General features: G+C 41.6%; 2 protein-coding genes and 1 non-coding gene across 4 annotated transcripts in view; 1 reads left to right on the plus strand and 2 right to left on the minus strand.

The window, feature by feature from the left end:
• COX16 (cytochrome c oxidase assembly factor COX16) overlaps nucleotides 1–12,598 on the minus strand; it is a 31,526-nt gene extending 18,928 nt beyond the window's left edge. The window contains exon 1 of one of the 2 annotated variants that reach the window (XM_073011115.1): nucleotides 12,196–12,598. In XM_073011115.1, the coding sequence (XP_072867216.1) occupies nucleotides 12,196–12,264 (69 nt within the window). In that variant the 5' untranslated portion in view covers nucleotides 12,265–12,598. The remainder of the gene's footprint in view (nucleotides 1–12,195) is intronic. The other variant, XM_007987145.3, reaches the window with a different exon arrangement.
• Nucleotides 12,599–13,571: 973 nt separating this feature from the next.
• On the plus strand, nucleotides 13,572–13,766 carry LOC119619201 (U2 spliceosomal RNA). The gene has a single exon (XR_005235628.1). It is a non-coding gene; the product is annotated as a U2 spliceosomal RNA (small nuclear RNA).
• A 5,462-nt stretch (nucleotides 13,767–19,228) lies between these two features.
• The window catches only part of SYNJ2BP (synaptojanin 2 binding protein), a 50,939-nt gene continuing 43,063 nt past the window's right edge, over nucleotides 19,229–27,104 (minus strand). Inside the window, exon 4 of the mRNA XM_007987156.3 lies at nucleotides 19,229–26,086. Within this exon, the coding sequence (XP_007985347.1) occupies nucleotides 25,946–26,086 (141 nt within the window). The 3' untranslated portion in view covers nucleotides 19,229–25,945. The remainder of the gene's footprint in view (nucleotides 26,087–27,104) is intronic.

Genomic DNA, 27,104 nt, shown 5'->3' on the forward strand with positions numbered 1-27,104 from the left:
TAGGTGCCGAAACCCAGCACATATAAGAGGGAGGGCAGTGGGGGAAGATAATGGGTACAGGCAATACTAGAATTGTCCTGAGGAAGGGATGGTGTAGGAAAAGAAGTGGATACAGCTGACTGGGAAGATGGCAGCTGGTCCACATCCCCCGTGGACCTACCCCTCCACCCCAGAGAGCAAGCCACAGCAGCCAGACAAAGGAAGCTCCTTGGTCTCTAGTTGCTTCTCTGTGCATGCACATTGGTCACTGATCTCACCTACTGGTAAGTTTCCCCAGAAGCCTGGTTAACAGGGAAAATCCGCAGAGCCTCTCTTAGTTTCTCTGGTCCAAAAATCCAACATTGGTCCAAGAAGGCTCCGGAGTGTGCCAGGCACTCGCTGATCATCTGGTGTTAGGGGGATGCCTCTAAGCCATTTGATCCTGTTCCCGGATGGATGGACGAAAAAGGCAGCAGTGACAATTGCTCCTTTTATCATCTCCCTCCAGGACGGTCTCCTTTTTCCCTGTTCTCCCGAGTCTACCCTCTGTTATGGGAAACTCCCAGTTCTGCATTCCAAACATCAGCCCTCTAGGCTGCTTCATAAAAAACCTGCAAACCTTAGGCCTCAGGCAAGATATTCGCCCTAAGCGCTTTGTCTTTTTTGCAATACAGCCTGGCCACAGTACCAATTAAATAATGGGTCCAAATGGCCTGCAAATAGAACATTCAGCTTTATAATGTTAACTGACTTAAGCAATTATTGCCAATGACTGGAAAAATGGGGAGAAATTCCTTATGTCCATGCCTTTTTCCACTCAGATCACAACCTGACCTCTGCAATTCTTCTTACCTGTTCAAGTCCTTCCCCTCCATTCTTACCGCCCTGATCACCTTTCTCCTCCCAACTCTACCTCTTTTTCCTCGTTTGATACAGTTGACTACTGTCCACCCCTCCCAGCCCCTACCTTTTCCTCTCAACTGTCTTCTTTAACCCCCTCAAGCCTCCTCGTTGTCTTCTCAGCTGCCATCTTCCCAGTCAGCTGTATCCACTTCTTTTCCTACACCATCCCTTCCTCAGGACAATTACTGCCTGTACCCATTATCTTCCCCCACTGCCCTCTCCTAAGGCTTGTAAACCCATTCCGCCACCATACGCCCCTACCTAAACTCCACTGCCTGTTAACTCAACCTGCCTTCCCCCTTCAAACCCTCAGAACAAACCACTATCTGAAACTTTCCGTTCATCTCCCAGTCCACCCCCGACATTCGGTGCAAGCTTCAGAAGCTTGACGACGGCCCTCAAACCCCAGAACAAGAACTTCTTAATTTAGCCTTCATAGTTTTTTTTTTTTTTTTTTTTTTTTTTGAGGCGGAGTCTCGCTCTGTCGCCCAGGCTGGAGTGCAGTGGCCAGATCTCGGCTCACTGCAAGCTCCGCCTCCCGGGTTTACGCCATTCTCCTGCCTCAGCCTCCCGAGTAACTGGGACTACAGGCGCCCGCCACCGCGCCCAGCTAGTTTTTTTTTTTTGTATTTTTTAGTAGAGACGGGGTTTCACTGTGTTAGCCAGGATGGTCTCGATCTCCTGACCTCGTGATCCGCCCGTCTCGGCCTCCCAAAGTGCTGGGATTACAGGCTTGAGCCACCGCACCCGGCCTAGCCTTCATAGTCTTTAACAATCATGATGAGGAAAGTAAAAGGCAAAAACGGATGGAGTTTCAAATGCTTGCCTCCGCCGTCAGGGGCCCTGCAGGCTCACAGGGCCGCAGCTCCACACGGAAGCCTCCTAGCAACCTACCTCCACCTGGCACCTGTTTCAAGTGTGGCAATGAAGTCCAATGGTCCAGACAATGCCCAAATCCAGGTAAGCCCACCAGGCCGTGCCCCCTCTGCGGAGGACCCCACTGGAAGTTGGACTGTGAGCGGCCCCTGCAAGGACCACCCCCATCCCTTCCAGAGTCGATCAAACCTCCTATTTGGATCTCACTGGCCTTGCCGCTGAAGACTGACGGTGCCCTGAAACGGATGCCCCAGAAACTACTATCGCTGCATCCAAGCCAAGGGTAACCCTGATGGTAGCAGTAGGCCAGTATGTTTTTTTAAATTAGTACCAGGCAAACTACTCTGCTTTACCTAATTTTTCAGGACCCACTCAGTCCTCCCTTTTCTCTGTTGTGGGAACTGACGGACAAGTCTCCAAACCCTGAGCCACCCCTCCACTTTTCTGCTCCCTGCACACCTTTTCCTTCACTCGCTCTTTCTTAGTCCTGCCCTCATGCCCAACTCCGCCCCTAGGCAGAGACATCCTTTCAAAACTCCACACTACTCTCAGCTTCCACATTCCCCATAGTACCCAACGCATCAACCCAGACCCCTCAAGGCACATAACTTTCTTCTACTCCTCCAACCTCCCACCTTAAAACATGCAACTTTACTTTACCCCCCATCCATAGTTAACCCCGCTGTTTAGGATACTTCCACACCTCCAGTTGCAGAACACCACACCCCCGTCCGCATTACCCTTAAAGAGCCCACCCAGTTCCTATCACAGAAGCAGTGTCCCATCCCTCAAGCAGCTCTCACAGGCCTACAGCCTATCATTTCTCACCTCCTCGCCAGTCACCTACTCCGCCCAACAAACTCCCCTTTTAACACACCAGTTCTACCTGTTAAAAAGCCAGACAGAACTTATCACTCAGTCCAGGACCTCAGGCTCATTAACCAAGCTGTACTCCCAGTATGTCCAGTAGTTCCTAACCCATATACTTTCCACAGTTCCCTCCAATACCACCCATTTTCCTGTTCTAAACCTAAGGGATGCTTTTTTTCACAATTCCTTTACACACTGATTCCTAAAAACTCTTTGCCTTTATGTGGGAAAACCCCAACACCCACCTTTCATGTCAGCTCACCTGGTGCATACTAACTCAAGGTTTCAGAGACAGCCCCCATCTTTTTGGACAGGCCCTTGCTCACGACTTCTGTACCTTATCCCTAAAACCGTCCACTCTCCTTCAACGTGTTAACGATCTGCTCCTGTGTAGCCCCTCTCAGAGACTGCAACGCCCATGCTCTCTCTCTTTTAAACTTCTTGGCAGAACAGAGGTATCAGGTCTCCCCTAAGAAAGCACAAATATAAGCTCCCTTAGTCACCTATCTAGACCTAGCTCTTACCCCATGAACCTGAGGGTTCACAACCGACCACATATCCCTCCTACAGTCCCTCCCACCTCTGCAAACTAAGCAAGACATTCTTTCTTTTCCAGGACTAGCAGGATATTTTAGGCTCTGGGTTCCCTCCTTCGCTCTACTTGCCAAACCGTTATACCAAGCCACTAAAGGCCCTCTCCATGAGCCTTCAAACCCTGCACAGCCTATTACCCAGCCTTTCCATCTACTCCAGAAGGCTCTCACCTCAGCCCCCATCCTCACTCTCCCAGACCTCACCAAACCTTTCTCCCTCGATACTGACCAACGTGTGGAGTTGGACTAGGTGTTCTAACCCAGTCTAAGGGACCCACCCTCCCGGTTGTTGCCCACCTCTCCAAACAGCTTGAAGCCACAGTTCTCGATGGCCTGCCTACCTCCAAGCACTGGAGGCAGCTGCTGTCTTCATCCTTGAAAGCCTAAAACGATCTCTCCATGCCAACCTAACAGTTTATTCAACCCATAACATCAAAGACATGCTAGCTCACCGCAGTGTACTAAGTCTCATCTCTGCCTCCCGGCTCTTCCAACTGTATGCTCTATTCATAGAAACCCCCCAAATCACCGTGCTAACCAGCTCCCATCTAAACCCGGCCACGCTCTTACCTGAAGCTACAACCGCCCAAGACCCTACACACTCCTGTGTGAACACTGTTCAAACCTTTCTTATACCTTTTCCAAACCTAACAGACCAACCCCTTCCAGATGCCTCCTTTACTTGGTTGGTAGATGGCAGCTCCCTCCTATGTCAAGGAGCCGGCATGCTGGCTATAGTATAGTGTCACCCCCACACACACACTAATGAAGCCAATCCGCTCCCCCAGGCACCCCCTCCCAAAAGCTGAACTCATTGCTCTCACTCGAGATCTCACTCTAGTAGCCAGACAACAAATTAACGTATATTCAGATTCTCGTTCGGTGTTCCCTTTAGTACACTCACACTCGTCTATCTGGAAAGAACGGGGTTTCCTAACTGCAAAAAACACTCCTGTCATTCATGGCTCTCTCATCAGCAAGCTCCTTCAAGCTGCCAGGCTCCCTCAGAAAGTCGCCATCATTCACTGCAGGGGCCACCAAATCCCGGACAATCCAGTATCAGCTGGAAATACTCTAGCAGATCAGGGAGCCAAACAAGCAGCCCTACAACCCATGCAAGGCCAGTTTCTGTCCCTGTCCTTGTTCTCTCCTCTTTACTCATTAGAAGAAAAGGAGGACTTCTGAGCCCAAAACCTTCAAAAGCAAGGACCATGCTATGTCAAGAAAAGGCACTTCGTTCTTCCTCACTCTCAAAGCTTTCCCACCTCTAAAGCCTCCACAATGCTTTCCATGTTGGTTACAAAACTCTCTTGCAACTTCTCCACCCTATTCTCACTTGTCCTCACCTTTCCAGCTATGTTTGAGAAATTACCCAGTCCTGTTCTATATTGAAAAATGTGGCAATATTTATTTAAGAAGTGAAGATGTCATTTATTTGACCCAGGAATTGATACTTACGTATAGTATATAATACTGCTCTGTACTTTTTTTTTTTTTTGAGACCAAGTCTCCCTCTGTTGCCTAGGCTGGAATGCAGTGGAGCAATCTTGGCTTACTGCAACCTCCACTTCCCGGGTTCAAACGATTCTCCTGCCTCAGCCTCCCGAGTAGTTGGGATTACAGGCAACTGCTGCCATACCCAGCTAATTTTTGTATTTTTAGTAGAGTCGGGGTTTCACTATGTTGCCCAGGCTGGTCTTGAACTCCTGGGCTCAAGTGATCCACCTGCCTTGGCCTCCCAAAGTGCTGGGATTACAGACATGGGCCACCACGCCCAGTGGAGATCTTTTTATATTTGTATGTGTGTCATACATAAGATATTTTTGTAACTACATATATATTAAATAATTCTATATAGATATATAAACATAATGCATATTACATACATTATTTATGTGCATTACTTACTCATACATTTTCTCTCCAACACAGATGTATTTCTTTTTCTTTTTCTTTTTTTTTTTTTTGAGACAGAGTCTCGTTCTGTTGTCCAGGCTGGAGTGCAGTGGCGCGATCTCAGCTCACTGCAACCTCTGCCTCCTGGGTTCAAGAGATCTCCTGCCTCAGCCTCCCAACTACATTTGTTTTTGCACACATATACTGGAGAAACAATATCCAGTAATGGAATTTCTGGATGAAATAAATGACATCTTCACTTCTTAAGTAAATATTGCCACTTTTTTCAAAAGAGAAAAACAAGAAATCTCATGAAATTTACCACACTTCTCAGTATGCAGTAACCTTAAAAGATCCCCAAGTTGTCACTGCTACTTTATCATGTCATCCAAAAATCTAATTAGCTTCACGCCTGTAATCCCAGCACTTTTGGAGGCCGAGGTGAGAGAATCACGAGGTCAGGAGTTCAAGATCAGCCTGGCCAATACAGTGAAACCCCATCTCTACTAAAAATATAAAAATTAGCCGGCTGTGGTGGCATGCATGCGCCTGTAATCCCAGCTACTCAGGAGGCTGAGGCAGGAGAATCGCTTGAATCCAGGAGGCGGAGGTTGCAGTGAGCCAAGACTGTGCCATTGCACTCCAGCCTGGGCAACAGAGTGAGACCATCTTAAAAAAAATCTAATTAGCTTTAATCCCTCACTCTGAAGCTGAAAGGTATAGGCATTTGGAAAAAATTAAGTTTGATCCCTACCTTCTTATTAATTTAATCATATATATAACCTGACCTCGTGATTCTCCCGCCTCGGCCTCCCAAAGTGCTGGGATTACAGGCGTGAAGCTAATTAGATTTTTGGATGATATGATAAAGTAGCAATGACAGCTTGGGGATCTTTTAAGGTTACTGCATACTGAGAAGTGTGGTAAATTTCATGAGATTTCTTCTTTTTTTCTTTTGAAAACAGTGGCAATATTTACTTAAGAAGTATATGTGCATATATATATATATAAAATTTTTTTTTTTTTTTTTTTTTTTTGAGATGAAGTCTTGCACTGTCGTCCAGGCTGGAGTGCACTGGTGTGACCTCAGCTCACTGCCACCTCTGCCTCCCAGGCTCAAGTAACTCTCCCGTCTCAGTCTCCTGAGTAGCTGGGGCCACAGGTGCCTGCCACCACACTCGGTTAATTTTTTTCTATTTTTAGTAGAGACAGGGTTTCACCATATTGGTCAGGCTGGTCTCAAACTCCTGACCTTGTGATCCGCCTGCTCTGGCCTCCCAAAGTGCTGGAATTACAGGTGTGAGCCACTGCGCCTGGCCCCTACCTTCCTTTTTTTAAATAAATATATTTATATTACCAATGAAATAATTAAATATTAAAAGGTATAAAACATAAATCTTTATAATTTTGAAGTTGAGAATACCAACAAAACCTTGAGGTTATGAATTTCATTTTTTTTTTCCCATCACAAGATTTCATCATCAAAGGCTATAAATTTCAAAACCAAGTATATGTGACCACATAAAAATTTAAAACTTCTGGGTGGGTATGGTAGCTTATCCCTGTAATCCCAACTACGCCGGAGGCTGAGGTGGGAGAATCACTTGAGGCCAGTAGTTTGAGACCAGCCCGGGCAACACAGCAAGACCTCCTCTCTTAAAACAACAACAACAACAATAATAATAATAAATAAAACTTCTATGCTGACAAATAAATGAAATAAAAACAACGTAAAATCAAAAGAGAACAAATCAGGAAAAATATCTGTTATAGATAAGCAGCTAATACCTGCAATGTCAAAATGTAAGAATTATTTGTATAAGCAAAATAACTTTTGTCTCAGTTTCAATGAAAAGATACAGGCAGGCCATGCTGAAAAGTCCAACCATGTGACTAGAGGGCTGGGGCTTTGAGCTATGTGATATCAACCCAACCTGCAAACCTCAAGGGAGAAGAGGAGAGCTGGAGACAGTTCAGTCACATGGCCAATAGTTCAATCACCCATGCCTATATAATGAAACCCTAGTAAAAATTCTGGACACTGAAACTTGGTTGAACTTCCTGGTTGGTAAACACATCAATGTGCAACGAGGGTGACATGCCCTGATCCCCCATGGGGAGAGAACACAGAAGCTCTGCATTCAGTACCCTCCTGGACCTCGATATATGAGTCTCTTTTTTTGGCTCTTCCTAATTTGTATCCTTTATAATAACACTGTAATCATAACTATAGTATTCTCCTGAGTTCTATAAGTAGTTCTAGCAAATTATTGAATCTGAGGGGGTAGCTTAAATACCCACATTTTTAACCAGTTGGTCAGAAGCACATGTGGTCTGAGAATCCTGGGGTTGTGCCTGGTGTAGGAAGTTAGGGGAGTTTTGTGCAGGACTATGCATAGTGTGTGTGTGTGTGTGCGCGCATGTGTGTGTATGTGTAGTGTTTGAATTGCATTGCAACACTTAGTGTGCTTGTTACCATAGAATCCACACTCCTAACTAAATGTCTTCATTTATCTCCAGTCTTCTCTTATCTACTGAAGGACACTGATTCATCAATTCTCTCCTTTCCTGTATCATCAAAATCTTGCTCACCACTGCAGGATCGAGCATAAAAATGCTATTATTTCTCCTACCTCATTAACAAACTTTCCTGGACACCACTTTCCCACCAGATACCAACCTCTTTCTTTGTTCCTGTGTGCAGGAAAATTTCTCAAATGAGTTGCCTATACTAGCTGCTCTTCCTACTCTCTCTTAGATCCATCCCAACCATCAATGACATCCACATTACTAAATCTGGTGGTTAACTTATTTTCATCTGATTTCATGAATAAAATTTCATACAGTTGATCACACTCTCCTCTTCCCTTATATCTGGTTTTTCTTTTGCCACAGAGTCACTCTTTCTTAGTCTCCTTGATTGTTTCCTCTCGTATACCTCAACTCTCCAATGTTGTCATACCTCAGGGCACAATGTTTTCTCTTCTTCTCTATTCACTTATTTTGTAATCTTAATCAATCCTATGCCTTTAAAAGCATATGTTGATTACAACATTCCATACAGACATGATCAAGCACGAATCCCAGCACCACCAGGTGAACAAAGCAGACCAGATTAGTACTGCAAAATCTGGAACCTAAGTCGCCAGGAAAGGGGGCCCAAAATATTATAGTAGGCTACTACCTACAAGTTAAACATGATGACATTCTGCTAAAGTAGAAGACTTAAATAGGATATCATTTCCTAACGTAATATTTAAAATATTCAAGATACAACAAAAATTCCATTGTCATGACAAGAACCAGGAAAACAACTTTAGGACGGTTTGGATACTTGACCCTCCAAACCTCATGTTGAAATCTAACCCCCAATGTTGGAGGGAAGGCCTAGTGGGAGGTGTTTGGGTCACGGGGACAGATCCCTCATGAATGGCTTGATGAGGTCCTCATGGTAACGAGTGAGTTCTCACTCTATTAGTTCCCTTGAGAGCTGGTTGTCAAAAAGAGCCTGCCACCACCCTCCCCTCTCTCTTGGCATATGATCTCTGCACATGCTGGCTCCCTTTTGCCTTCTGCCACAAGTGGAAGCAGCCTGAGGCCCGCACCAGAAGCAGATGATGGTGCCGTGCTTCACGGTATATACAGCCTGCAGAACCATGAGCCAAAAGAAAATTATTTACTTTATAAATTACCCAGTCTCTGGTATTCCTTTATAGCAACAGTGCTCCCCAAACTTTCTGGCACCAGGGACCAGTTTCATGGCAGACCATTTTTCCACAAATGGTGGCGGGGATGGGGGGACGGGATGGCAGTTTGGGGATGAAATTGTTCCACTTTAGATCATCAGACATTAGATTTTCATAGGGAGCATGCAGCCTAGATCCCTCGCATGTGCAGTTCACAATAGGGCTTGTGCTCCTATGAGAACCTAATGCCACCTCTGATCTGACAGGAGGCGGAGCTCAGGCAGTAATGCTCACTCACCTACTCTCACCTCCTACTGTGCAGCCCAGTTCCTAACAGGCCACAAACCAGTACCAGTCCGTGGCCCAGGGGCTGGGGACCCCTGCTTTCTAGCAACACAAATGGACTAAGACAAACTTGAATTTTAAAAAGGCTATGGAGAGATGCTAACACAGAGAAAAACCAGAGATTAGAATTATCTGACAAAGATGACAAAGACCTCAAAGGAAAGATCATAAAAATACTTTAAACAATAACAGATTTTCTTGAAACAAATGGAAAATTAGAAAATCTCACCAAAGACATAGAAGACATAAAGAAGAACCAAAGGGTAGTATCAATGACATGGTGGAGTATCTCCAAAAATTCTTTCCTCCACAAAAACAGTGAGAATGTTTGTAAAAAACTGTCAAACTTTTTTAGAACTCTGAAAATTAAGCAAAAACTTGCAACAACGTGCACAGCATTTACCTAAGAAAAATGCCTGAATCTCAGGAACAATAGTTAGCTTGGTGGCATTTTTAATTTGCCATATTCTCACCCCTCCACCCAAGCTCCATAACCACCATGAAAATCAACAGCCTGCAAACATGATGTAAAGCCTGGCACCAACTGGAGAGGGTAGAGAGCTTGGAGCTCTTTAAAACACCATTCCGTGAGAATTGTCATCATTCCAGCAGTCTGGTAGTTCCTGGAAGATGCTATTCACAAAGCTGTCTTTAGTTTACCTGACTTGGAGCTCAACTAGTATGAACAGACTTCTAGGAAGTGTTTGTCAAAAAAAACAAAAAAATTCAGAGGTAATTGTTTAACATTATGACTGTCTGATGTGGTAGATAATAGGAATAAAGTGTCCTTAGAAGACCCTGAAAAGCTCAAATATATTCCTGATAATTTAGAAAGTCATACAAATAAGCAGAACTGTGTACATGCCCAGAGCAATGTATATGCCCAAGAAAGACCTAAGAAGGCCCTAAATTCTCAACTTATGACTAATTTTGAAGCTCTGAGCAAGTAAGAAGTGAAAGCTGTACACTGAGCTGTAAACTGCATGGCTGAATGTTGAAAGCATGCCCAAAAAAGCATGCAGAGCCTCTCAACAAAGACTGGCAGATTTGTTGGTTTCAGGTTTTAAAGAAACCTCTGTCCAGTAAAAGGAAACACAGTCCAATTAAAAAATGGGCAAAGGATTTGAACAGATATTTCTCCAAAAAGATAGTCAAATGCCAATAAACATTTGAAAAGATGCTCAACACAATAAGTCGTTAGGTAAATGAAAATCAAAACCACAATGAGGAATCACTTCACACCTACTAGAAAGGGTAATAATTAAAAAGATGGACAATAACAAGTGTTGGCAAGGATGTGGAGAAATTGAAAATTATATATTGCTGGTGGGAATGTAAAATGATGCAGCCACTTTGTAAAACATCTGGCACATACTAAAAAGTTACACAGAGTTACCATATGACCTAGCAATTCCATGCCTAGGTATATTCCCTACCCAAGAGAAATGAAAACATACTTCCACACAATGCATGTACATAAATGTTCATAGCAGCATTATTCATAATAGTAAAAAATGGAAACCCAAATGTTCATCAATTGATAAAATATATCCAAACAATGGAATTATATCCATCAAAAGGAATGAAGTATTGATATATGTTACATTGTGAATGAGCCTTAAAAACATTCTAAGTGGAAGAATCCAGTCACAAAAAACCCACATGTTGTATCAGTGTGTTCATATGAAATGTGCAGAATAAGCAAATTTACGAGTAGAAGTAGATTAGTGGTTTACCAGGCCAGCATAAGAAGTAGGAAGAAATGGGAAGTGACTACTATTAGTTATGATGCTTTTTTTGGGGTGATGAAAATGTTCTAAAATTGTGGTGATGGGTCCAAAACTAAGAATATACTAATATTGAATTGGCTAAAAACAACAAATTGAACTTTTTTTTTTTTTTTTTTTTTTTGGAGAGACAGAGGTCTTGCTGGTCTGGAACTCCTGACCTGAAGTGATCCTCCTATCTTGGCTTCCCCTAACACAGGGATTACAGGTGTGAGCCATCGTGCTTGGCCCAGATACTTTAAATGGTTGAATCTTTTGGAGATTCCTAAAATCCAAATTTGATGAATCTGTATTTTTCAAAAATGTGTAAAATACCCATTACCTTTCTCAGGTCACTTATTTCCTTTAGTCTGCTTAAATGGAAAAGTTGGTCATTTCATCTGTGCCAATATTCATACAAAATAAAAATCTTTTCTGTATTTAAAAGAAAGCAGCTTTTGTTCATATGCTTTAATTATTTCATTTACTAACACATCAAGGCTTGCTGAAGCAAAATAAATTGCCCGTGATCAAAAAGCAAATAGAGTCATCTGGATTTCAACTCTGGTTGTCTTAAGCCAGCCTCAGCCTGCATTTTCACAACATCCTTAGGGAACTCAGTGTGGAATTGGATGCAGCCATACAAACACGGAAGCTGTTTTCAACGTGCTTAAGAAATTATAACACAGCAACCATTCTGGCTACAATGTGGCGGGCACCGTAGTCAACACTTTATTCACAAGGTGTTATCAGTTCATCACAACAACTCTAAGAATTAAGCTAATTCACAAACTAGAAAGATGAAACAGAAAGATACCAGGAATTGGTACAGTTAAATGGAATACATCTAGTCCCAATGAGCCACAGTATCGTCAAAATATAGCTAAGGTGGCAGCGAGGAAGCAAGCTTAGTAATCATCCAAACTTGGCTTAAACTGTGGTTCTGACTGAATTCTCTGAGCTTCAATTCACTTAACTGTGAATCAAGGGTAGTAACAATGACCGCGTTCGACGATGGGAAAGAAGCCACGCTCACAAGCAGACAGATCCTAGTACACCTGAGACCAAATGGGAGTGGAGGACAGCGGCGGGGAAGTGCGGGGTGTGGGTAGGAAAAGACTGGTAGAAGAGCTTTTAGGAAAGCTCTCAGCCCGTCGCTAGCCCCTTCCTAGCCCGAGTGCCCCCACTTAACTTCACATTTTACAGATTCCCTCCCAGGTCTTGATCCTGCCGAGGAGGAGGGTCCCACCCCTTGCGGAAGATCCTCCTCACTCCACTCACCAACATGGGGACTCCGTAGCGGAGAGTCTTGTTCTTGCGAAAAGCACGCATCACTGCGGGTGCAAACATGACTGAAATCTTCTATCTGCTCAGAACTCCAAGCGGACCCAGCGCAGACTCCCAATCTCAGCGGCCCACGCTGTCACTAAGAGGAGTACGTCCTTGACTCACTTCCTTTTCCTTGGTTATTTAGTGCTTGGTCCTTACTGAATGATTTCCGCTAGGCAAAAGCAATCGAGCCATCGTAACATACTTGTGCGTCCGCCCATAAATGCGGGCGTCAGAGCGTTTTTGGTTCCGTAAATTCGGCGTGCAGTTGGGATTCAGAGATTTGAATCAGTTTACGATCACCACCAAATCGATATGGAAACCAATACTTCCCACGTTCTTGGTCCCGACTAACGTCTTCTTAGAACACTATAATAGGCACCTGGCCACTCGATAAAAACAGCTAAGGAAAAAAGTATTTTGAGGCCGGGCGCGGTGGCCTGGGTGGGTATCCTGTAATCCCAGCACTTTGGGAGGCCGAGGCGGGCGGATCACCTGAGGTCAGGAGTTCTAGACCAGCCTGGTCAACATGGTAAAACCCCGTCTCTATTTTTTAAAAAACACAAAAATTGGCCGGCCGTGGTGGCAGGCGCCTGTAATCCCAGCTACTGGGGGACTGAGGCAGGAGAATCGCTTGAACCCGGGAGGCGGAGGTTGCAGTGAGCCGAGATCTCGCCATCGCACTCCAGCCTGGGGAACAAGAGCAAGACTTTGGCTCAGAAAGAAAAAAGAAAAAAAAAAAGTATTTTGAAGCTGGCACTCCAGTCTCTATGGCTATTTGTGGGATGAGGAATTTACCAGTTTAATGGAGACTTTTAAAAACAAATCGCTAAAAAGATTAGGTTGAAATGTAATCAGTGTAGTGTCTTATCAGTCATTACTGAGCCTTTAATGCTAATGATTTTACTGTGAGATAACCTGTAATCTTTAGTTATTTATGAATGTCTATTTTCCAATGATTCAGCAACCATACAGGCCACCTTTCAGTGTGTCATTGAAAGGGTTCTAGGAACACTGAGATAAAAATATATGATCCTTACCTTAAAGACACTGGCGATTTCATGGGCACAGAAACAAACAGGTGTGTAAATTACTGGGATAGCTTAGGAAGCCAATCCCCCACGTGTCCCATTTGCCAGAGTGAATCAGAGTGCAGGTGATATGGAATATTATCTTCCATGCTATTCCTGAAATATTTCCATCAGTCCCTGCCTCTCTGTTACCACTGCAATGTTCCTTTTTAAATTCCTTATCATCTTTTCACCTATTAAAGTAGCCTCCTACGTGGTCTCCAGAGGAGAAAGTCCAGATCTACTGCAGGCTACTCCAGTGAAACTTATCCTTTTGGCTAAGATCAAGTGTAGTATCTGTTCTTATCAGTTTAATATGACACATTCTCTATCCAAGAAAATATGTTAAATGGGTTTTTGAAGCAAGGAGATGGAATAAGAATTTGCTCCAGCCACTCTACACATCAACCTGTATTTCAATACCTCCAGAAACCCAGGAACGGTGCATCTCTCCCATCTTATTTACTTCCTTTTGATATATCAAAATTCATGAAGACCAGGCATGGTGGCTCATGCCTGTAATACCTGCACTGTGGGAGGCTGAGGCAGGAGGATTGTTTGAGCCCAGGAGTTTGAGACCAGCCTGAGCAACAAAGCAAGACCCCATTTTTACAAATAGTAATAAAAAAAAATTAGCTGGGCATGGTGGGGTCTCAGCTACTTGGGAAGCTAAGGTGGGAAGATCACTTGAGCCCAGGAGGTCCAGGCTGCAGTGAGAGTGATCATGCCACTGCACTGCAGCCTGGGTGGCAGAGCTAGACCGTTTCAAAAATAAATAAATCTCACATGGCATCCAGGTTAGTTAAGCGTATCACATCTCCTACTTTCCCTAAGATCCTAGAAGCCAAAGGCACTGCTCTAAAACTCTAGCATTTTCCTACATCTTCACTACACAAAACATCAGCCTACTGGATACTACTCCATCAAAACCCTGCACCTAAGTAGTAGCTAATAATGGGTTAAATCATATACATATATTCAGAATAATGCTAGAGTCGATAATCTTACACTTTTCAGATAAGGCAGCTATCCAATTTAAGGGAGTTTATGTCTTTAGTATCTTGTTTGTTCAATCACTCAAATAGGCATTTATTGAGAACCTTGAGATGGCCCTGAAAGAGTAACTGTGAACAGCAGGAATTACAAGTATGCTGGCAGATTGTCAGGGGACCAAATCTGTGACCCTGAGGAATGTAAGCACCTATCAAATCATACTGCATAGGTGGTAAATTTCATCGTCTATGCGTAGCGCCCCCCTTGAGCATCACTACTGTATACTTCAGTTTTTCCATCTGTTAAATCGGAATAAGTGATATTTGTCATCATTTTACAATTCCCACAAAAAGGGAACACAAAATTTCTTATCAGTATGGAATCTGTTGCCCTCCCAGAAATATGACTCAAATTCCATCTGTTTCCACTGTTAATAAACAGTTAAAATGCTGACTCAGCTATCTTAACTGTCACATTTCCAAGTAAGATACAGAAAAATGTGTATTAAGGAAATAGGGCATCTCCACCGTCTATGCCAGTCCCCAAGGACTGGTATGTACTTGATATCCAGGCAGGTTACATTATCCTCTAGTATCTGCTCTACCAGCATTTAACTCATGCAAGTACATGGGAGCATTGTTATAAAACAAAAACAACAAAAACAAAACCACCAGTCTTCTTGAGAGCTTTAGTCCTAAAGTTTGGTTTTAGAATTATGGCCAGAGCTGGCCGGCCACAGGGGCTCGCACCTGTAATCCCAGCACTTTGGGAGGCCGAGGCGGGCAGATCACCTGAGGTCAGGAGTTTGAGACCAGCCTGGCCGACATGGTAAAACCCTGTCTCTAAAAAATTAGCTGGGCATGAAGGCACGTGACTGTAATCCCAGCTACTCGGGAGGCTGAGGCAGGAGAATCACTTGAACCTGGGAGGTGGAAGATGAGCGCTCTGCAGTGAGCGGAGATGGTGCCACTGCGCTGCAGCCTGGGCAACAGAGTAGCACTCTGTCTCAAAAAAAAAAAAAAAAAAAGAAAGAAAGAAAGAGAGAGAGAGAGAGTGAAAGAGAGAAAGAGAGAAATAATCATGGCCAGAATTCATGGTTATGGTAACAGAAAGATTAGCTACTTCATGAATCTTTGTTTACTTTGATAATGCCATTGAATCTATTTTTTTTTTTTTTTTTTTTTTGAGACAGGGTCTGCTATATTGTTCAGGCCAGACTTGAACTCCTGGGCGCAAACAATCCTCCTGGCTTGGCCTCCTGAGTAGCTGGGACTACAGGTGTGTGCTACCATGCTAGGCTTACTATCTAATGTGATTCACTCAAAAACCTTATGAAGTTGGGGGCAGAACATGATGCCAGACTCATCTTAACAAACTGAGGCTCAGAAAAGTTAAGAGGCAAACACAAGGTCTCACTTTGGAAGTGGTACAAATATCCCAAACAGAACTAAATTTCCTGTAGAACTGGACAACACTCTCTCCTTGAAATTCTCTCCTCCTGTGGCTTTTATGGAAGTTTCACTGCCATGGCTCCCTCCAACGGTGAGACTTCTTTTTGTTGTCTTCAAACTTACAAACCTTATACTGGAGTCCTTAGTCCCGCATTTTCCCTCTGTCTCAGTTACTCTCAAACTTTAGTGTGCACCAGAATCCCCGGGAAAGCATTAAAACAGACTGCTGGGCCCCATCACCAGAGTTTCAGATTTAGTAGATCATGGATGGGGCCTGAAAATCTGCCTTTCTAACAAGCTTCTGGGTTATGCTGCTGGTCTGAGGACCACACTCTGACAACTAATGCTCCATCCTCTTTCCCTAGATAAACTCCACTTTCATGTTGGCTTCAAATTTTATCACAGCATGGAAGACTTCTGGTACACTTCCAGGTTTTCTAACACCTCAAAGTCAACATGCCACCAAGGTTTATTTTAATCCTTTTCTCCATTCAATCTAATTTCTATGGCTAGAACTAGAGTAGCTAAGAGTTGGTCTAGTTCAGTCCAACTTGAAACCAGTTAAAATTGTCCTTGATATTGTTCAGCTAGAAAATTAACTGTTTCTTCTTTAATACACATTCTGTTATGATAGTGATCATGAGCATTCCAAGTTTAGAATTACTGCTGTATTTGCCTTATTACTTTTTATGGAGTATGAGATATGGGGTAAATGGGACCATGTCTAATACATTTCTGTTTTCCATGACTTCCTTAATAGTGTAAAACCACAATGCATAATTTTCTGGAAAAACAAATGAAATGACAGGAGCAGCCAGGAGTGGTGTCTCACATCTGTAATCCCAGAACTTTGAGAGGCCAAGATGGGAGGATCACTTAAGCCCAGGAGTTTGAGACCAGCCTGAGCATCAGAGCAAGACCCTGTCTTAAAAAAACAAAACAAAACAAAAAGCAAAACAACAACAAGGAAATGGCAGGATCTTCCCATATCATGCTATACAGTGAAGGATGAAGAATACATGGCTCACTGCAGCCTCAACTTCCTAGGTTCAAGTGATCCTCCCACCTCAGCCTCCCGAGTAGCTGGGACAACAGGTCCATGTCAGCACACCTGGCTATTTTTGTTTTCATTTTTTGTAGAGACAGGGTCTTACTATGTTGCCCAGATTGGTCTCAAATTCCTGGGCTCAAGCAGTCCTCCAACCTCAGCCTCCCAAAATGCTGGGATTTCAGGCATGAGCCACCATGCCCGGCCAGTAATTCTCAAACCAAACAAAAACCTGCTTTGTAACACTTTGGAGAGAATCAAAGGTAACTATTCCATACAAAAGTGCCAGAGGTCTCTTCTGTACAGACAAAAGAAACTGAAAGGAATTCAAAGACAACTGCAATGTCCTGAAGTACACTATTACCTGGATTACAAATTTCCTCAGGTAGAGCAAAGCAGGAACTCTAGCCTGCTGGTTGTCACAGGGTTAAGCCCTATCTGAAAGCTTTCTGTCTAAATATTGTTAATTAACTAAGGTTTCCTTTTTGGGTAGCTGGGTGTGTGCTTTTGTAATATAAGTCAGTGGTGAAACAGGATTTTATCTATTGAACTTTATGTTTAAAAAAACTTTCCAGAAACACTTGTATTTAGAAATATGAAGACAAATGTTTGAACTGAGAGCAAGTGAAGTGCACTTTTATGTCAAGATAAACTTTCTGAAAGGAAACCATTAAAAAATGTCCTGTCTGTATGTGTGCTTTGTGTTGTTTTAAATGCTTGAATAACATCTATTGTCTACCACTGGTTTTTTAAAAAAAGATTAGTCAAATACCATTGTACACCCAAAGTCTCCTATAAAACAAAACACAATGCACATCTAATAGAATTAGAACTTGATGCCTCAAAAATGAATCTATTTCCTAAAATAATCACTTCCAAATTAAATAACATTTTGAATAACCCCCAAACTGAGAAGGATATCAAAATAGAACTTATGTTATATGGTAGTTAATAAAAAGGAAAAAACTTCATATGAAGTTCTATGATTGCACATGACTGAAAACAAATATCCAACTTATGAAAAGGAAAAGAACAACAAAAAAAGCCCAAAACCAAAAACACAAACAAAACAAAGCATAACGAGGGAATTAATCAAAATAAAAGCTAAATTAAAAAATAGGAAACAAGCAAAAATATAAGAATTGAATAGTAAAACCATCCCAGGTGATATCAGCAGAAGAAACAGTCAGTTGACAAAATCTTTTAAAAAATTATTAATATGCTTTAAGCCACTTAAGTTTTGTAGTGGTTTGTTACATAATTGGTAACTGACACACCTTTGCCTATCAAGAAATAACAAGGCCATTCTATACATTCTATAGACTCCCAATTTGACTTCAGGCCTGAACTGCTTAACATGGGTGACAGAGCAATGATGACCAATGTAAACTGCCTTTTCTCTTCATATCAAGGTCAGCTATATGCAAACTAACTTAGAATAAAGGTCAACAATATTCAGTTCTGACAAGTCCTTACTCATCCTGTGGCACAAACCCACTTCTGCCTTCTATGTATCTTATAAGGCTTTGGGTGATGAAAGGGATACAAGTAAGATAGTATATGGTGGCAACTGCTTTCAAACATTGCGAATAAATACACAATGATACTGCTACTGCTATTATAGAACATTTAACCTCGTGCAGTCAATTTCCTATTATCCATAATGGAAGGATGTGATAGCATGGTTGAATCAAATTGAGTATAGTGAACCTTACTTTTCTAGAATAGTAGAAGGGCAGTGGACTCCTCATTGGCTTGAAGTAAGTTCCCAGGTCTGGAACTGACTAGTTATGTATCTTGAGCCAGTTATTAACTTCTTTAAGCAACGAGTTACCTCACCTATAAAAATGGAATATTGATACTGCCTTGCATAGATATGAGAATTTGGCATTAAGTCATACAAAAGGACAGCCTAATGCAGTGCCTGGTACCATGGAAAGTAGAGACAGTAAGGTGCTATAGTTATGAATGCAGGTTTTGAAGCCAAATTGCCTGGGTTTCAATCACAGCTTTGGCACTTAGTAGCTGTATAACTTGGGCAAGTTACTTAACCTCTCTAAGCTTTTTATCTATAAAATGAAGATAACAACAGCAGTTACCTTAAGAGTTGTTTTGAGGCTTAAATAAATATTATACATGCAAAGGCCTTAGAACAAAAGCTGGAATATTGATAAGAGCTCAGTAATTGTTAACAGGATATCAATGTCCTGTTCCTTATCTCCTATGTCAAAGCCTCAAACTGATCATTTAGATTTCTTCCTCTTTTGACGATTCTGTCAGAGGTGTTACCCTAAGAACATCTAGTATATAGTAAGCACTTATTAGATATTTGCTGAATGAAGGAAAAAAACCCTCATCTGGCAGAAAAAAAAAGGAGATATTTAATCAACAGTCTTCAAAATAAGGTGAAAAAAAGATTGTAAAGATTCAATGACAAAGTTTTATTAAATACCAATACTGGCTAGGCACAATTAGACACATTATTATCTCATGTGCTGTATCTGGTATCAAACAGCAAAGCCTGAAAGATTACCATAGATTTTGATGGCCTCATTAACATAATTAATCTGTAGTGACAATCCCAGGATAATAAATACAGTTTTATGTCTGTGTGTCTTCTGTGTCTTCCAAGCTGCTACAGGGCCCTATTTGATCTGAGAAACTGACTGCTGTTTACATCCAGGTAGGCAATGTGACATTAGAATCGAAGCAGAAAGGCAGCAAAACAAAATAAGGTTCATGAGGAAAATAATCTTCTAAGAACTAACATGGCCTGGAGGTAAAATGCAAATATATCCAGTAATAAGAAGTCAGATTACTGCAGATAAAAGATTAAAATAGGATTCAATTATTCATCTCCATTTGCTAATCTACAAACTAGGAAGGACTAACCCTTTTTCCTGGGATTAGTAACTAAATTTAATGATTACAGCAAATACAAAGTTCTTTATTGTTGGTTAATGATTGACTTGCATTGAGAACAAACTTTAGCCCGTGCCCCTTTTGTTCTCCCCCTGCAAGAACATGAACAGTAAGGAAAACTGGGAACAGGACTGTTTGCTATCACTTGATTCCTTTGAAGGAGCAATGCTTTCTCAAAATATAGGTTTTATATATGATCAAGTACATTAGTTAAGCAAATCAAGTGCTTTGTGTTTTGTAAATAAGTTACATAATACAAGAGTCTGTGGCAGTTAAGAATCTGGTTCTGCACTTTGGGAGGCCGAGACGGGTGGATCACGAAGTCAGGAATTCAAGACCAGCCTGGCCAAGATGCTGAAACCCCATTGTCTACTAAAAATACAAAAATTAGCCAGGCGTTGTGGCACGTACCTATAATCCCAACTACTGGGGAGGCTGAGGCAGGAGAATCGCTAGAACCTGGAGGGCAGAGGTTGCAGTGAGCTGAGATGGTGCCACTGCACTCCAGCCTAGGCGACAGAGCAAGACTCCGTCTCAAAAAAAAAAAAAAGAATCTGGTTCTGATCAGAATTCCTTAAAATGCTGTCTTCTTTTTGACCACAATTGCCCTTTTGGATGTGAGTGCTGGTCTCAAAAAGATCTGCAGTTAAAAGAGGAACAGCAAAAGAGACTTACACCAAAATAGCAACCGACTCTAAAACTATTATAGGTGAGAGGTAGAGAGCTTCATAACTCAATCTTCTACTTCTAGGTGATGTTAGAAAAATACTTTAACATCAAAATCACCTACAAATATTCCTCCACTTTCATATGCTGGGCAATTTCAGTTTAGAGTGACTAAGTCTTCTTTATCTCTGTATCTTCAGCACCTAGCACATAGTAGGCACTCATCAGCTATTGCTGAATAAAGGAAAAAACCTTCATCTGACCAAGGATAAATTTCTCTAAAATTGACTATAATAAAATCTTTATGGGGCCCTACATGGAAACTACACGAACTTCACTTCCCCACATACTTGACAGCCTCTGTACTTCCTTAGTTTCATTTCTTTAAATATACTTTAAAAATTGCTTATTTACACAATAAAAACAATGTCCACCATTAAAAAAAAAAAAGTCTCTAGTTTAGAACTATCGGAATTAGTCTCAGAATAACACATCTCATTGAATTTGATGAGATCATTCTCAGATTGTTCTGTGGAATCTCCCAATTCCAGTAATGATGCTTGCAGTATCCTTTAGCTGTCTATCAGTTCTTCTGGTCTTTATTCAGACCCAAAGAGAGAAGAAAGAAGTAGACTAAGATAAAATGGGTAGTTTGTGTATTCATGTAGTGAATATATTCAAGACACAAATATGAGACAGAAAGGTCACTTCTGCAACAAACTAAGTCTGATCAGAGTTAAGTTAGCTTCTCTCTCTGAGCCTTGATTTTTCTCATCTCTATGACAGATTCATCCTAGAAGCTCTCTGGTCCTTTTTAACTTCAATGTTCTATGATTGGTTCTCATTTAATAGATGCACAAACTGAAACACTCACTAATCATACATTTTGCTGGAGGTTGATCAATCCTTAGCAAATCAGGAAGAAATGAATGTTCCACTTACTTCGTGCAGAAGCTCAGAAAGCTGGGCTCTAAAGACCCAAGTTTGTTGTTGTTGTTTTGCCTGAAACAATATATGTAATTTAATAATTTAAATAGTGTTTAGTTTAATTAAATAGTGTGTGGTTTAATGCTATATAACATTTTCAACTGAGGCTGCACACCAGAATCACCCAATGAACTTTATTTTACTGCTGCTTGAGTCCCACCCTCAGAGGTTCCCTTTAATTGATCTGTGTGCAGCCTGGGCATGGGGACGTTTACAAGCTCTCCCGATGATTCTAACCTGAGCAAAGGGAATGATGATTGGCATACAGCAATGAATCTCAAACTTTAGCAGGAATCAGTCACCTGGAAGGATTACTAAAACACAGATTGCCAGATGCCACCCTCAGAGTTTTTGATTCACTAGGTCTAGGACTTTTTTTTTTTCTTTTCTGGGAAATTGCTTTTTTTTCTTTTCTTTTCTTTTCGAGACAAGATCTCACTCCATTGCTCAGGCTAGAATGAAGTGGTGCAATCACGGCTCACTGCAGTCTCAATCTCCTGGGCTCAAGCAGTCCTCTCATGTAGCTGGGCCTACAGGTGTGCACCACTAATTTGTTTGACTTTCAGTAAAGACAGGGTTTCACCACGTTGTGCAGGCTGGTCTCAAACTCCTGAGCTCAAGTGACCCGCCTAGGCAGGGTGCTGGGGTTACAGGCATGAGCCACCATGCCCAGCCTATGAACTTGCTTTTCTAACAAGTTCCCCAGTAATGCTGATGCTTTTGTCAGGACCCTGCTTTGAGGAACCACTTCCAGTGACAGAATATCATTGATGCTGGCATCTGAAGTCCTGAGTTTTAATCCTGATTCTATTATTCCCACCTTTGGAATCCTAGTCAAGTAATTTTTTCTCTCATTTTTAGTCTCTTTCTGACAATACTTAGATCCCAGAGTTGTGAGGCATGAAATAATGTACCAATCAGAGTTTGGTACAGTCCCTGGCATAGAACACAATAACAAATATTAACTTCCTTTTTCCATTATACATGGCTACATGGAACAATTAAGTTAAATCAAGAACACATAAGTTGAAACTTCACAGGAAAACAAAGTACAGATAGTCAAAGCAAACAATATCTTATAATTATACATGTAATACAGAATTATAAATATAGAGAAATGTTTTAAGTACTTAAAAATACCTTTGTTCAATTTTCAAAACTTTGAACGTAATAATTTAGGTAGTAGGAACATCAGATACAATCTGTAGAAGAAATATTAGACTCAATCTATGAAGAACATGAATTTTTTTACAATCTATAATGGATTCTGATACCTCATCTATAATTTTAGTTTTCTATAGAATCAATAATATAATTAGTGTACCTGCTTAAAACTGTATTACATTGATCTTAAATGCTATTTAATTTCTAAGAAAACCCAAGTTATAAGAGTACATCAGAATCCCTATTATCAAGCAAAGCAAAACTTCTACCAATGACAGGAGAGGATGAATACTTTTTAAACAAATTTACATATACCAACAAGCAAAAAACTAGAGCTTTCATTCCTGCTTGACATTTTTTTCACTTTGTGCGTCTCAAGCAGGAATTAGTGTCCAAACCATGAGGTGAATCCTGGGAGGTAAGCAGGCTTGCTGTAGAAGCCACTGTACATGCCTTCAGAAACAGGAAGGGTACCAGAGGCTGTGCCCTCCTAGTGTGGCTGGTTGGAGTGACAACTGGAATACTGTCTTTTTCTGGGGAACCTACAATGAGTCCAGTTGTCTAAGTGAGTCTCATAGGTATTGAAAAATTGATGTCAAAAGGCACTTTATGTCAGGACTGTTTAAAGCAAGTTTCTCCCTGTACCAATAGTGACCCAGAGGCAAGGTCTTACTGGACCTTTTATTTTTAAAAGCCTTCCCTTTCCAATCTAGCCTGATGCCATTATGTGACATCTTTTCTCACTTGCTGTTTTCTGAGACAGAGTAACCCTTTGTCACCCAGGCTGGAGTGCAGTGGCGTGATCTCGGCTCACTGCAAGCCCACCTCCCGGGTTCACGCCATTCTCCTGCCTCAGCCTCCGAAGTAGCTGGGACTACAGGCACCCGCCACCACGCCTGGCTAATTTTTTTTGTATTTTTACTAGAGATGGGGTTTCACCATGTTAACCAGGATGGTCTCGATCTCCTGACTTTGTGATCCGCCCGTCTCGGCCTCCCAAAGTGCTGGGATTACAGGCGTGAAAATGTGATGATTATCTGCATATTTTCTTTGTTGCTGCATCGTGTTTTGCATGGTACCCCTTTAATATTGTTTTCAACACTTAGCCTGCTGATACACTTTTAACTTCTCACCTGTTTATGAATTCTCTCAACTAAGCTGTGAGCTCCTTAAGGGTCTTTAACTTGTCCCTTTCCTCCACATAACTTTCTCAAATGCCCCAGTTCTCAGTAACTTTTCTCTTTTGCTGTCTGTAATATAAACATGACCCCTACTTACACTGTCCTACCTATGTGGCTAATAAGAGTGTTCTCTTTGCAGTTGAAACCCAAAACCCCTATGGGATGGAGGATATGCACAGTACTTCTTTGTAAAAGTGTCTTGACGAAGCTGATGTCCAATCAACATTTGTTTAATTACTAGACTGTTCAAGCTAGAAATGAAATACAATTGATTGCCTGAGTCCTGATAATCTTGCTGTCAAAATTATATAAGGCCTATAGTATGGCCAATATATTTGGTTAATGGAAATGATTTTCTTAAAACTAGAAAATTCAGCTACCCACAGTGCTTAAAACCAGCCTTAAAAGGACATTAACAGGATGGTTCCCACCTTATTGATATCACTGGCCTTCTGTAGTATCCATTCATTCATATCTTTCTCCTAGGCCGCATGAAATACCTACCACATTTCCTTACCTCCTAAAGCAAACAAAACTCTTTTCCTCCCTCTTGCTGCAAAAAGGTTTATTAATTAAAAACCGTATGTAGTGTATAAAGCCTTTCAAAAATACTAGCAATCCATGCCCTCCTTTTTTTTTTTGAGATGGAGTAGCCATCTCAAAAAAATGTACTCCTGTAGCCCAGGCTGGAGTGCAGTGGTGTGATCTTGGCTCACTGCAACCTCCGTCTCCCAGGTCCTGGTTCAAGCAGTTCTCCTGCCTCAGCCTCCTGAGTAGCTGGCATTATAGGAATGTGCCACCATGTCCAGGTAATTTTTGTATTTTCAGTAGACATGGGGTTTCACCATGTTGGCCAGGCTGGTCTTGAACTCCTGACCTTGTGATCTGACTGCCTTAGCATCCCAAAGTGCTGAGATTACAGGTGTGAGCCGCTGCACCCGGCCTCATTTTAACTAAATATGAAGTGGAGTTGATTTGATGCCCATCCTGCCAGGGAGGCAGCTCCTTCCCTCAGGTTTGTTTGGTACTAGAACCAAAAAGATAGCCTGAGAGGGTTCAGGTGCCACCTTGGAGGCACTATCCTATCTTCTGTCCTTTTGAAGTTTTCGTGCGGGGGTGTTTGGCCCCAGAACCATAGCCCTTACCACAATCATTCCACTGTTCTTCAACAGGACTGTGAGGTATCAACAAATTCACTAGGGCAGCCCAGAGATTGGTACGATTTACCTTTACACCTCACAGTTTTTTAGATGTGAGCAGCGCTGGATTATGGCAATCTACCTTATAATAACCCACCATAGTTGGTTGTTATAAGAAGAAATATTGTTATTCTAAGATTTTTAATTAGTTGCTTCAGTTACTACATTTTTTTTTCTATTTTTTTTTTAAATAGATATGAGGTTTTGCTATGTTGCCCAGGCTGGTCTCGAACTCCTGGACTCAAGCAATCTCCCACTTCATGCTACCAAAGTGCTGGGATTTACAGGTGTGAGCCACCTCTCCCAGTCTCAGTCATTATTTTAATAAATGAGACTGAACGTCCTCTTATAAAGCTCACTCTGTTGCTCCTACTACATTTGCTCTTTAAGTATCTCTTTAAATTCTTCAATTAAGATCATCCATTTTATCAGAAACTTAGACGCCACAAAGTAGCTTTCTCACCTTTAATTCTCCATAGGTGTCACTATACTATAATATTTACATATGTATGTGTATATATGTATTTGCTTTTTTAAAAAAGTAAAAATGCTCTTCTTACTCTCCTTTGTCTGATATAGGCACCCAGGTATGTAATTAGAAATGAAATAAAGGCCACAATAATTTCCCAAGGAAGATCATTAAAAAGAAAAATCCTTTCTTCCTCTAATGTCACACAGCTGGTCTTTATGGCATGCCAGCTAAGAAAAATGATATTGCCTATGGTGACACGAAGACTCAATCTTTCTCTCTTTGGGTTGTAGCTGAATTTCTATCGAAAGTCCTAGTAAAATATATAACTCATTTGTTCTAAGCAAGTCTTTTCTTCAGTTTTCCTTCAAACAATACCTTTACTTTCCCATTAGAATACGAAGAATTGGAGATTCTGAACAGCAAGGTTTGGGGTGGGTATCAGTCACTTCAAATCTGGCTATGCAGACAGTGAAAGACATGGCAGAATAGCAGGGATGGAGGATGAGTGAAATGTATCTTCATTGGGGGTACTGAAAGAGAGCAAGTTTTTCAAAGTTGTTGCCGGTATCTCATGAAAACCCAGGCTGCTACCATGGTAAGGGCAAACACTGGCACCAGCACCATAAATATGGGAATACCACTTGGGTCCCCTTCACCTCGATGTCCTATAGGTCCATTCTGCACCTGTAACTGGAAGGGAAAGAAAAATGTTAACTCTGGTGACTAATGTGTGTTTACAACTGAAACTCCCAGGTTGATACATCACCTGGGTTTGTAGACTCTAGACCACCCAAAACTGTAACCCCCAGCAATACCTAGCAGGAGTCCTCTCTTTGTCCTGAGCTGATTCATCAGTGTCACAGGATCTTTGGAAAGAAAATAGGTCTGATGGGGAGGCATTTAACCTTGCTGACCTAAAGGGACCCCTGAAGGCAAGTCAGGTAATTTCTGTTTCTGTACTGCCTCTACCTTGCTATTTGTATATCGTATCAGGAAAATGAAGACATGAGATAAAACCTATGATCTTATAGAGAACTTGGATATTACTTGGTGAGGAAGACGGGGGATCTTTCTGGAAATGTTTACTTAGATAATCAGTCATCAAAATGTAGTAAGAGCAGACGTGGGCAATGTCAACATAGGTGCAATACCAACACAGGTCCAATGCCATTACTTGAAAAATGCTTTCCAAATCCCAGAAGGCACCCAACTCCCTCCAAAGATGGGGTTTTGCCCTTCATCTGTTCATTGGTAATACTAGAGAGAGATGAAGGTGAATCTATATGGAACAGATGTAAAAAAGTAAAAAGAAATTATATCCTGGTGGTTATAATTTTCTATTGGCTAAGTGTTTCCTTTTGAGGCTGGATGGTCTTCATTTTAGTGATGGTTTTCAGGGTAGCTCTTCTTAATATCAACTTTTAGTGGCTAAGTTGCAATAATTATGGCATCACCGTATTTCAGTTAGAGTTAACTTCCTCATTACAACTCGTAAAACTGACACTTCAATTTGAAAGGCAAGACTGCATGAAATACCATATACCTCTATTCCACCTCTACGTTTTTCATTCATTTGCTGATGAGCTGTCCTGAAAGAACATGCTCAATAGGAAGGCATGGTTTTTAGGGATAGGACAATTCCCTGAACAGAAGGGTCCTTTTTATTAGGAATTATTTATGGATGTTTCCTTAAAAGGGAACACTGGAA

This window comes from Chlorocebus sabaeus, chromosome 24 (assembly GCF_047675955.1).
Source record: "Chlorocebus sabaeus isolate Y175 chromosome 24, mChlSab1.0.hap1, whole genome shotgun sequence".
In the NCBI taxonomy this organism is placed as follows: domain Eukaryota; kingdom Metazoa; phylum Chordata; class Mammalia; order Primates; family Cercopithecidae; genus Chlorocebus; species Chlorocebus sabaeus.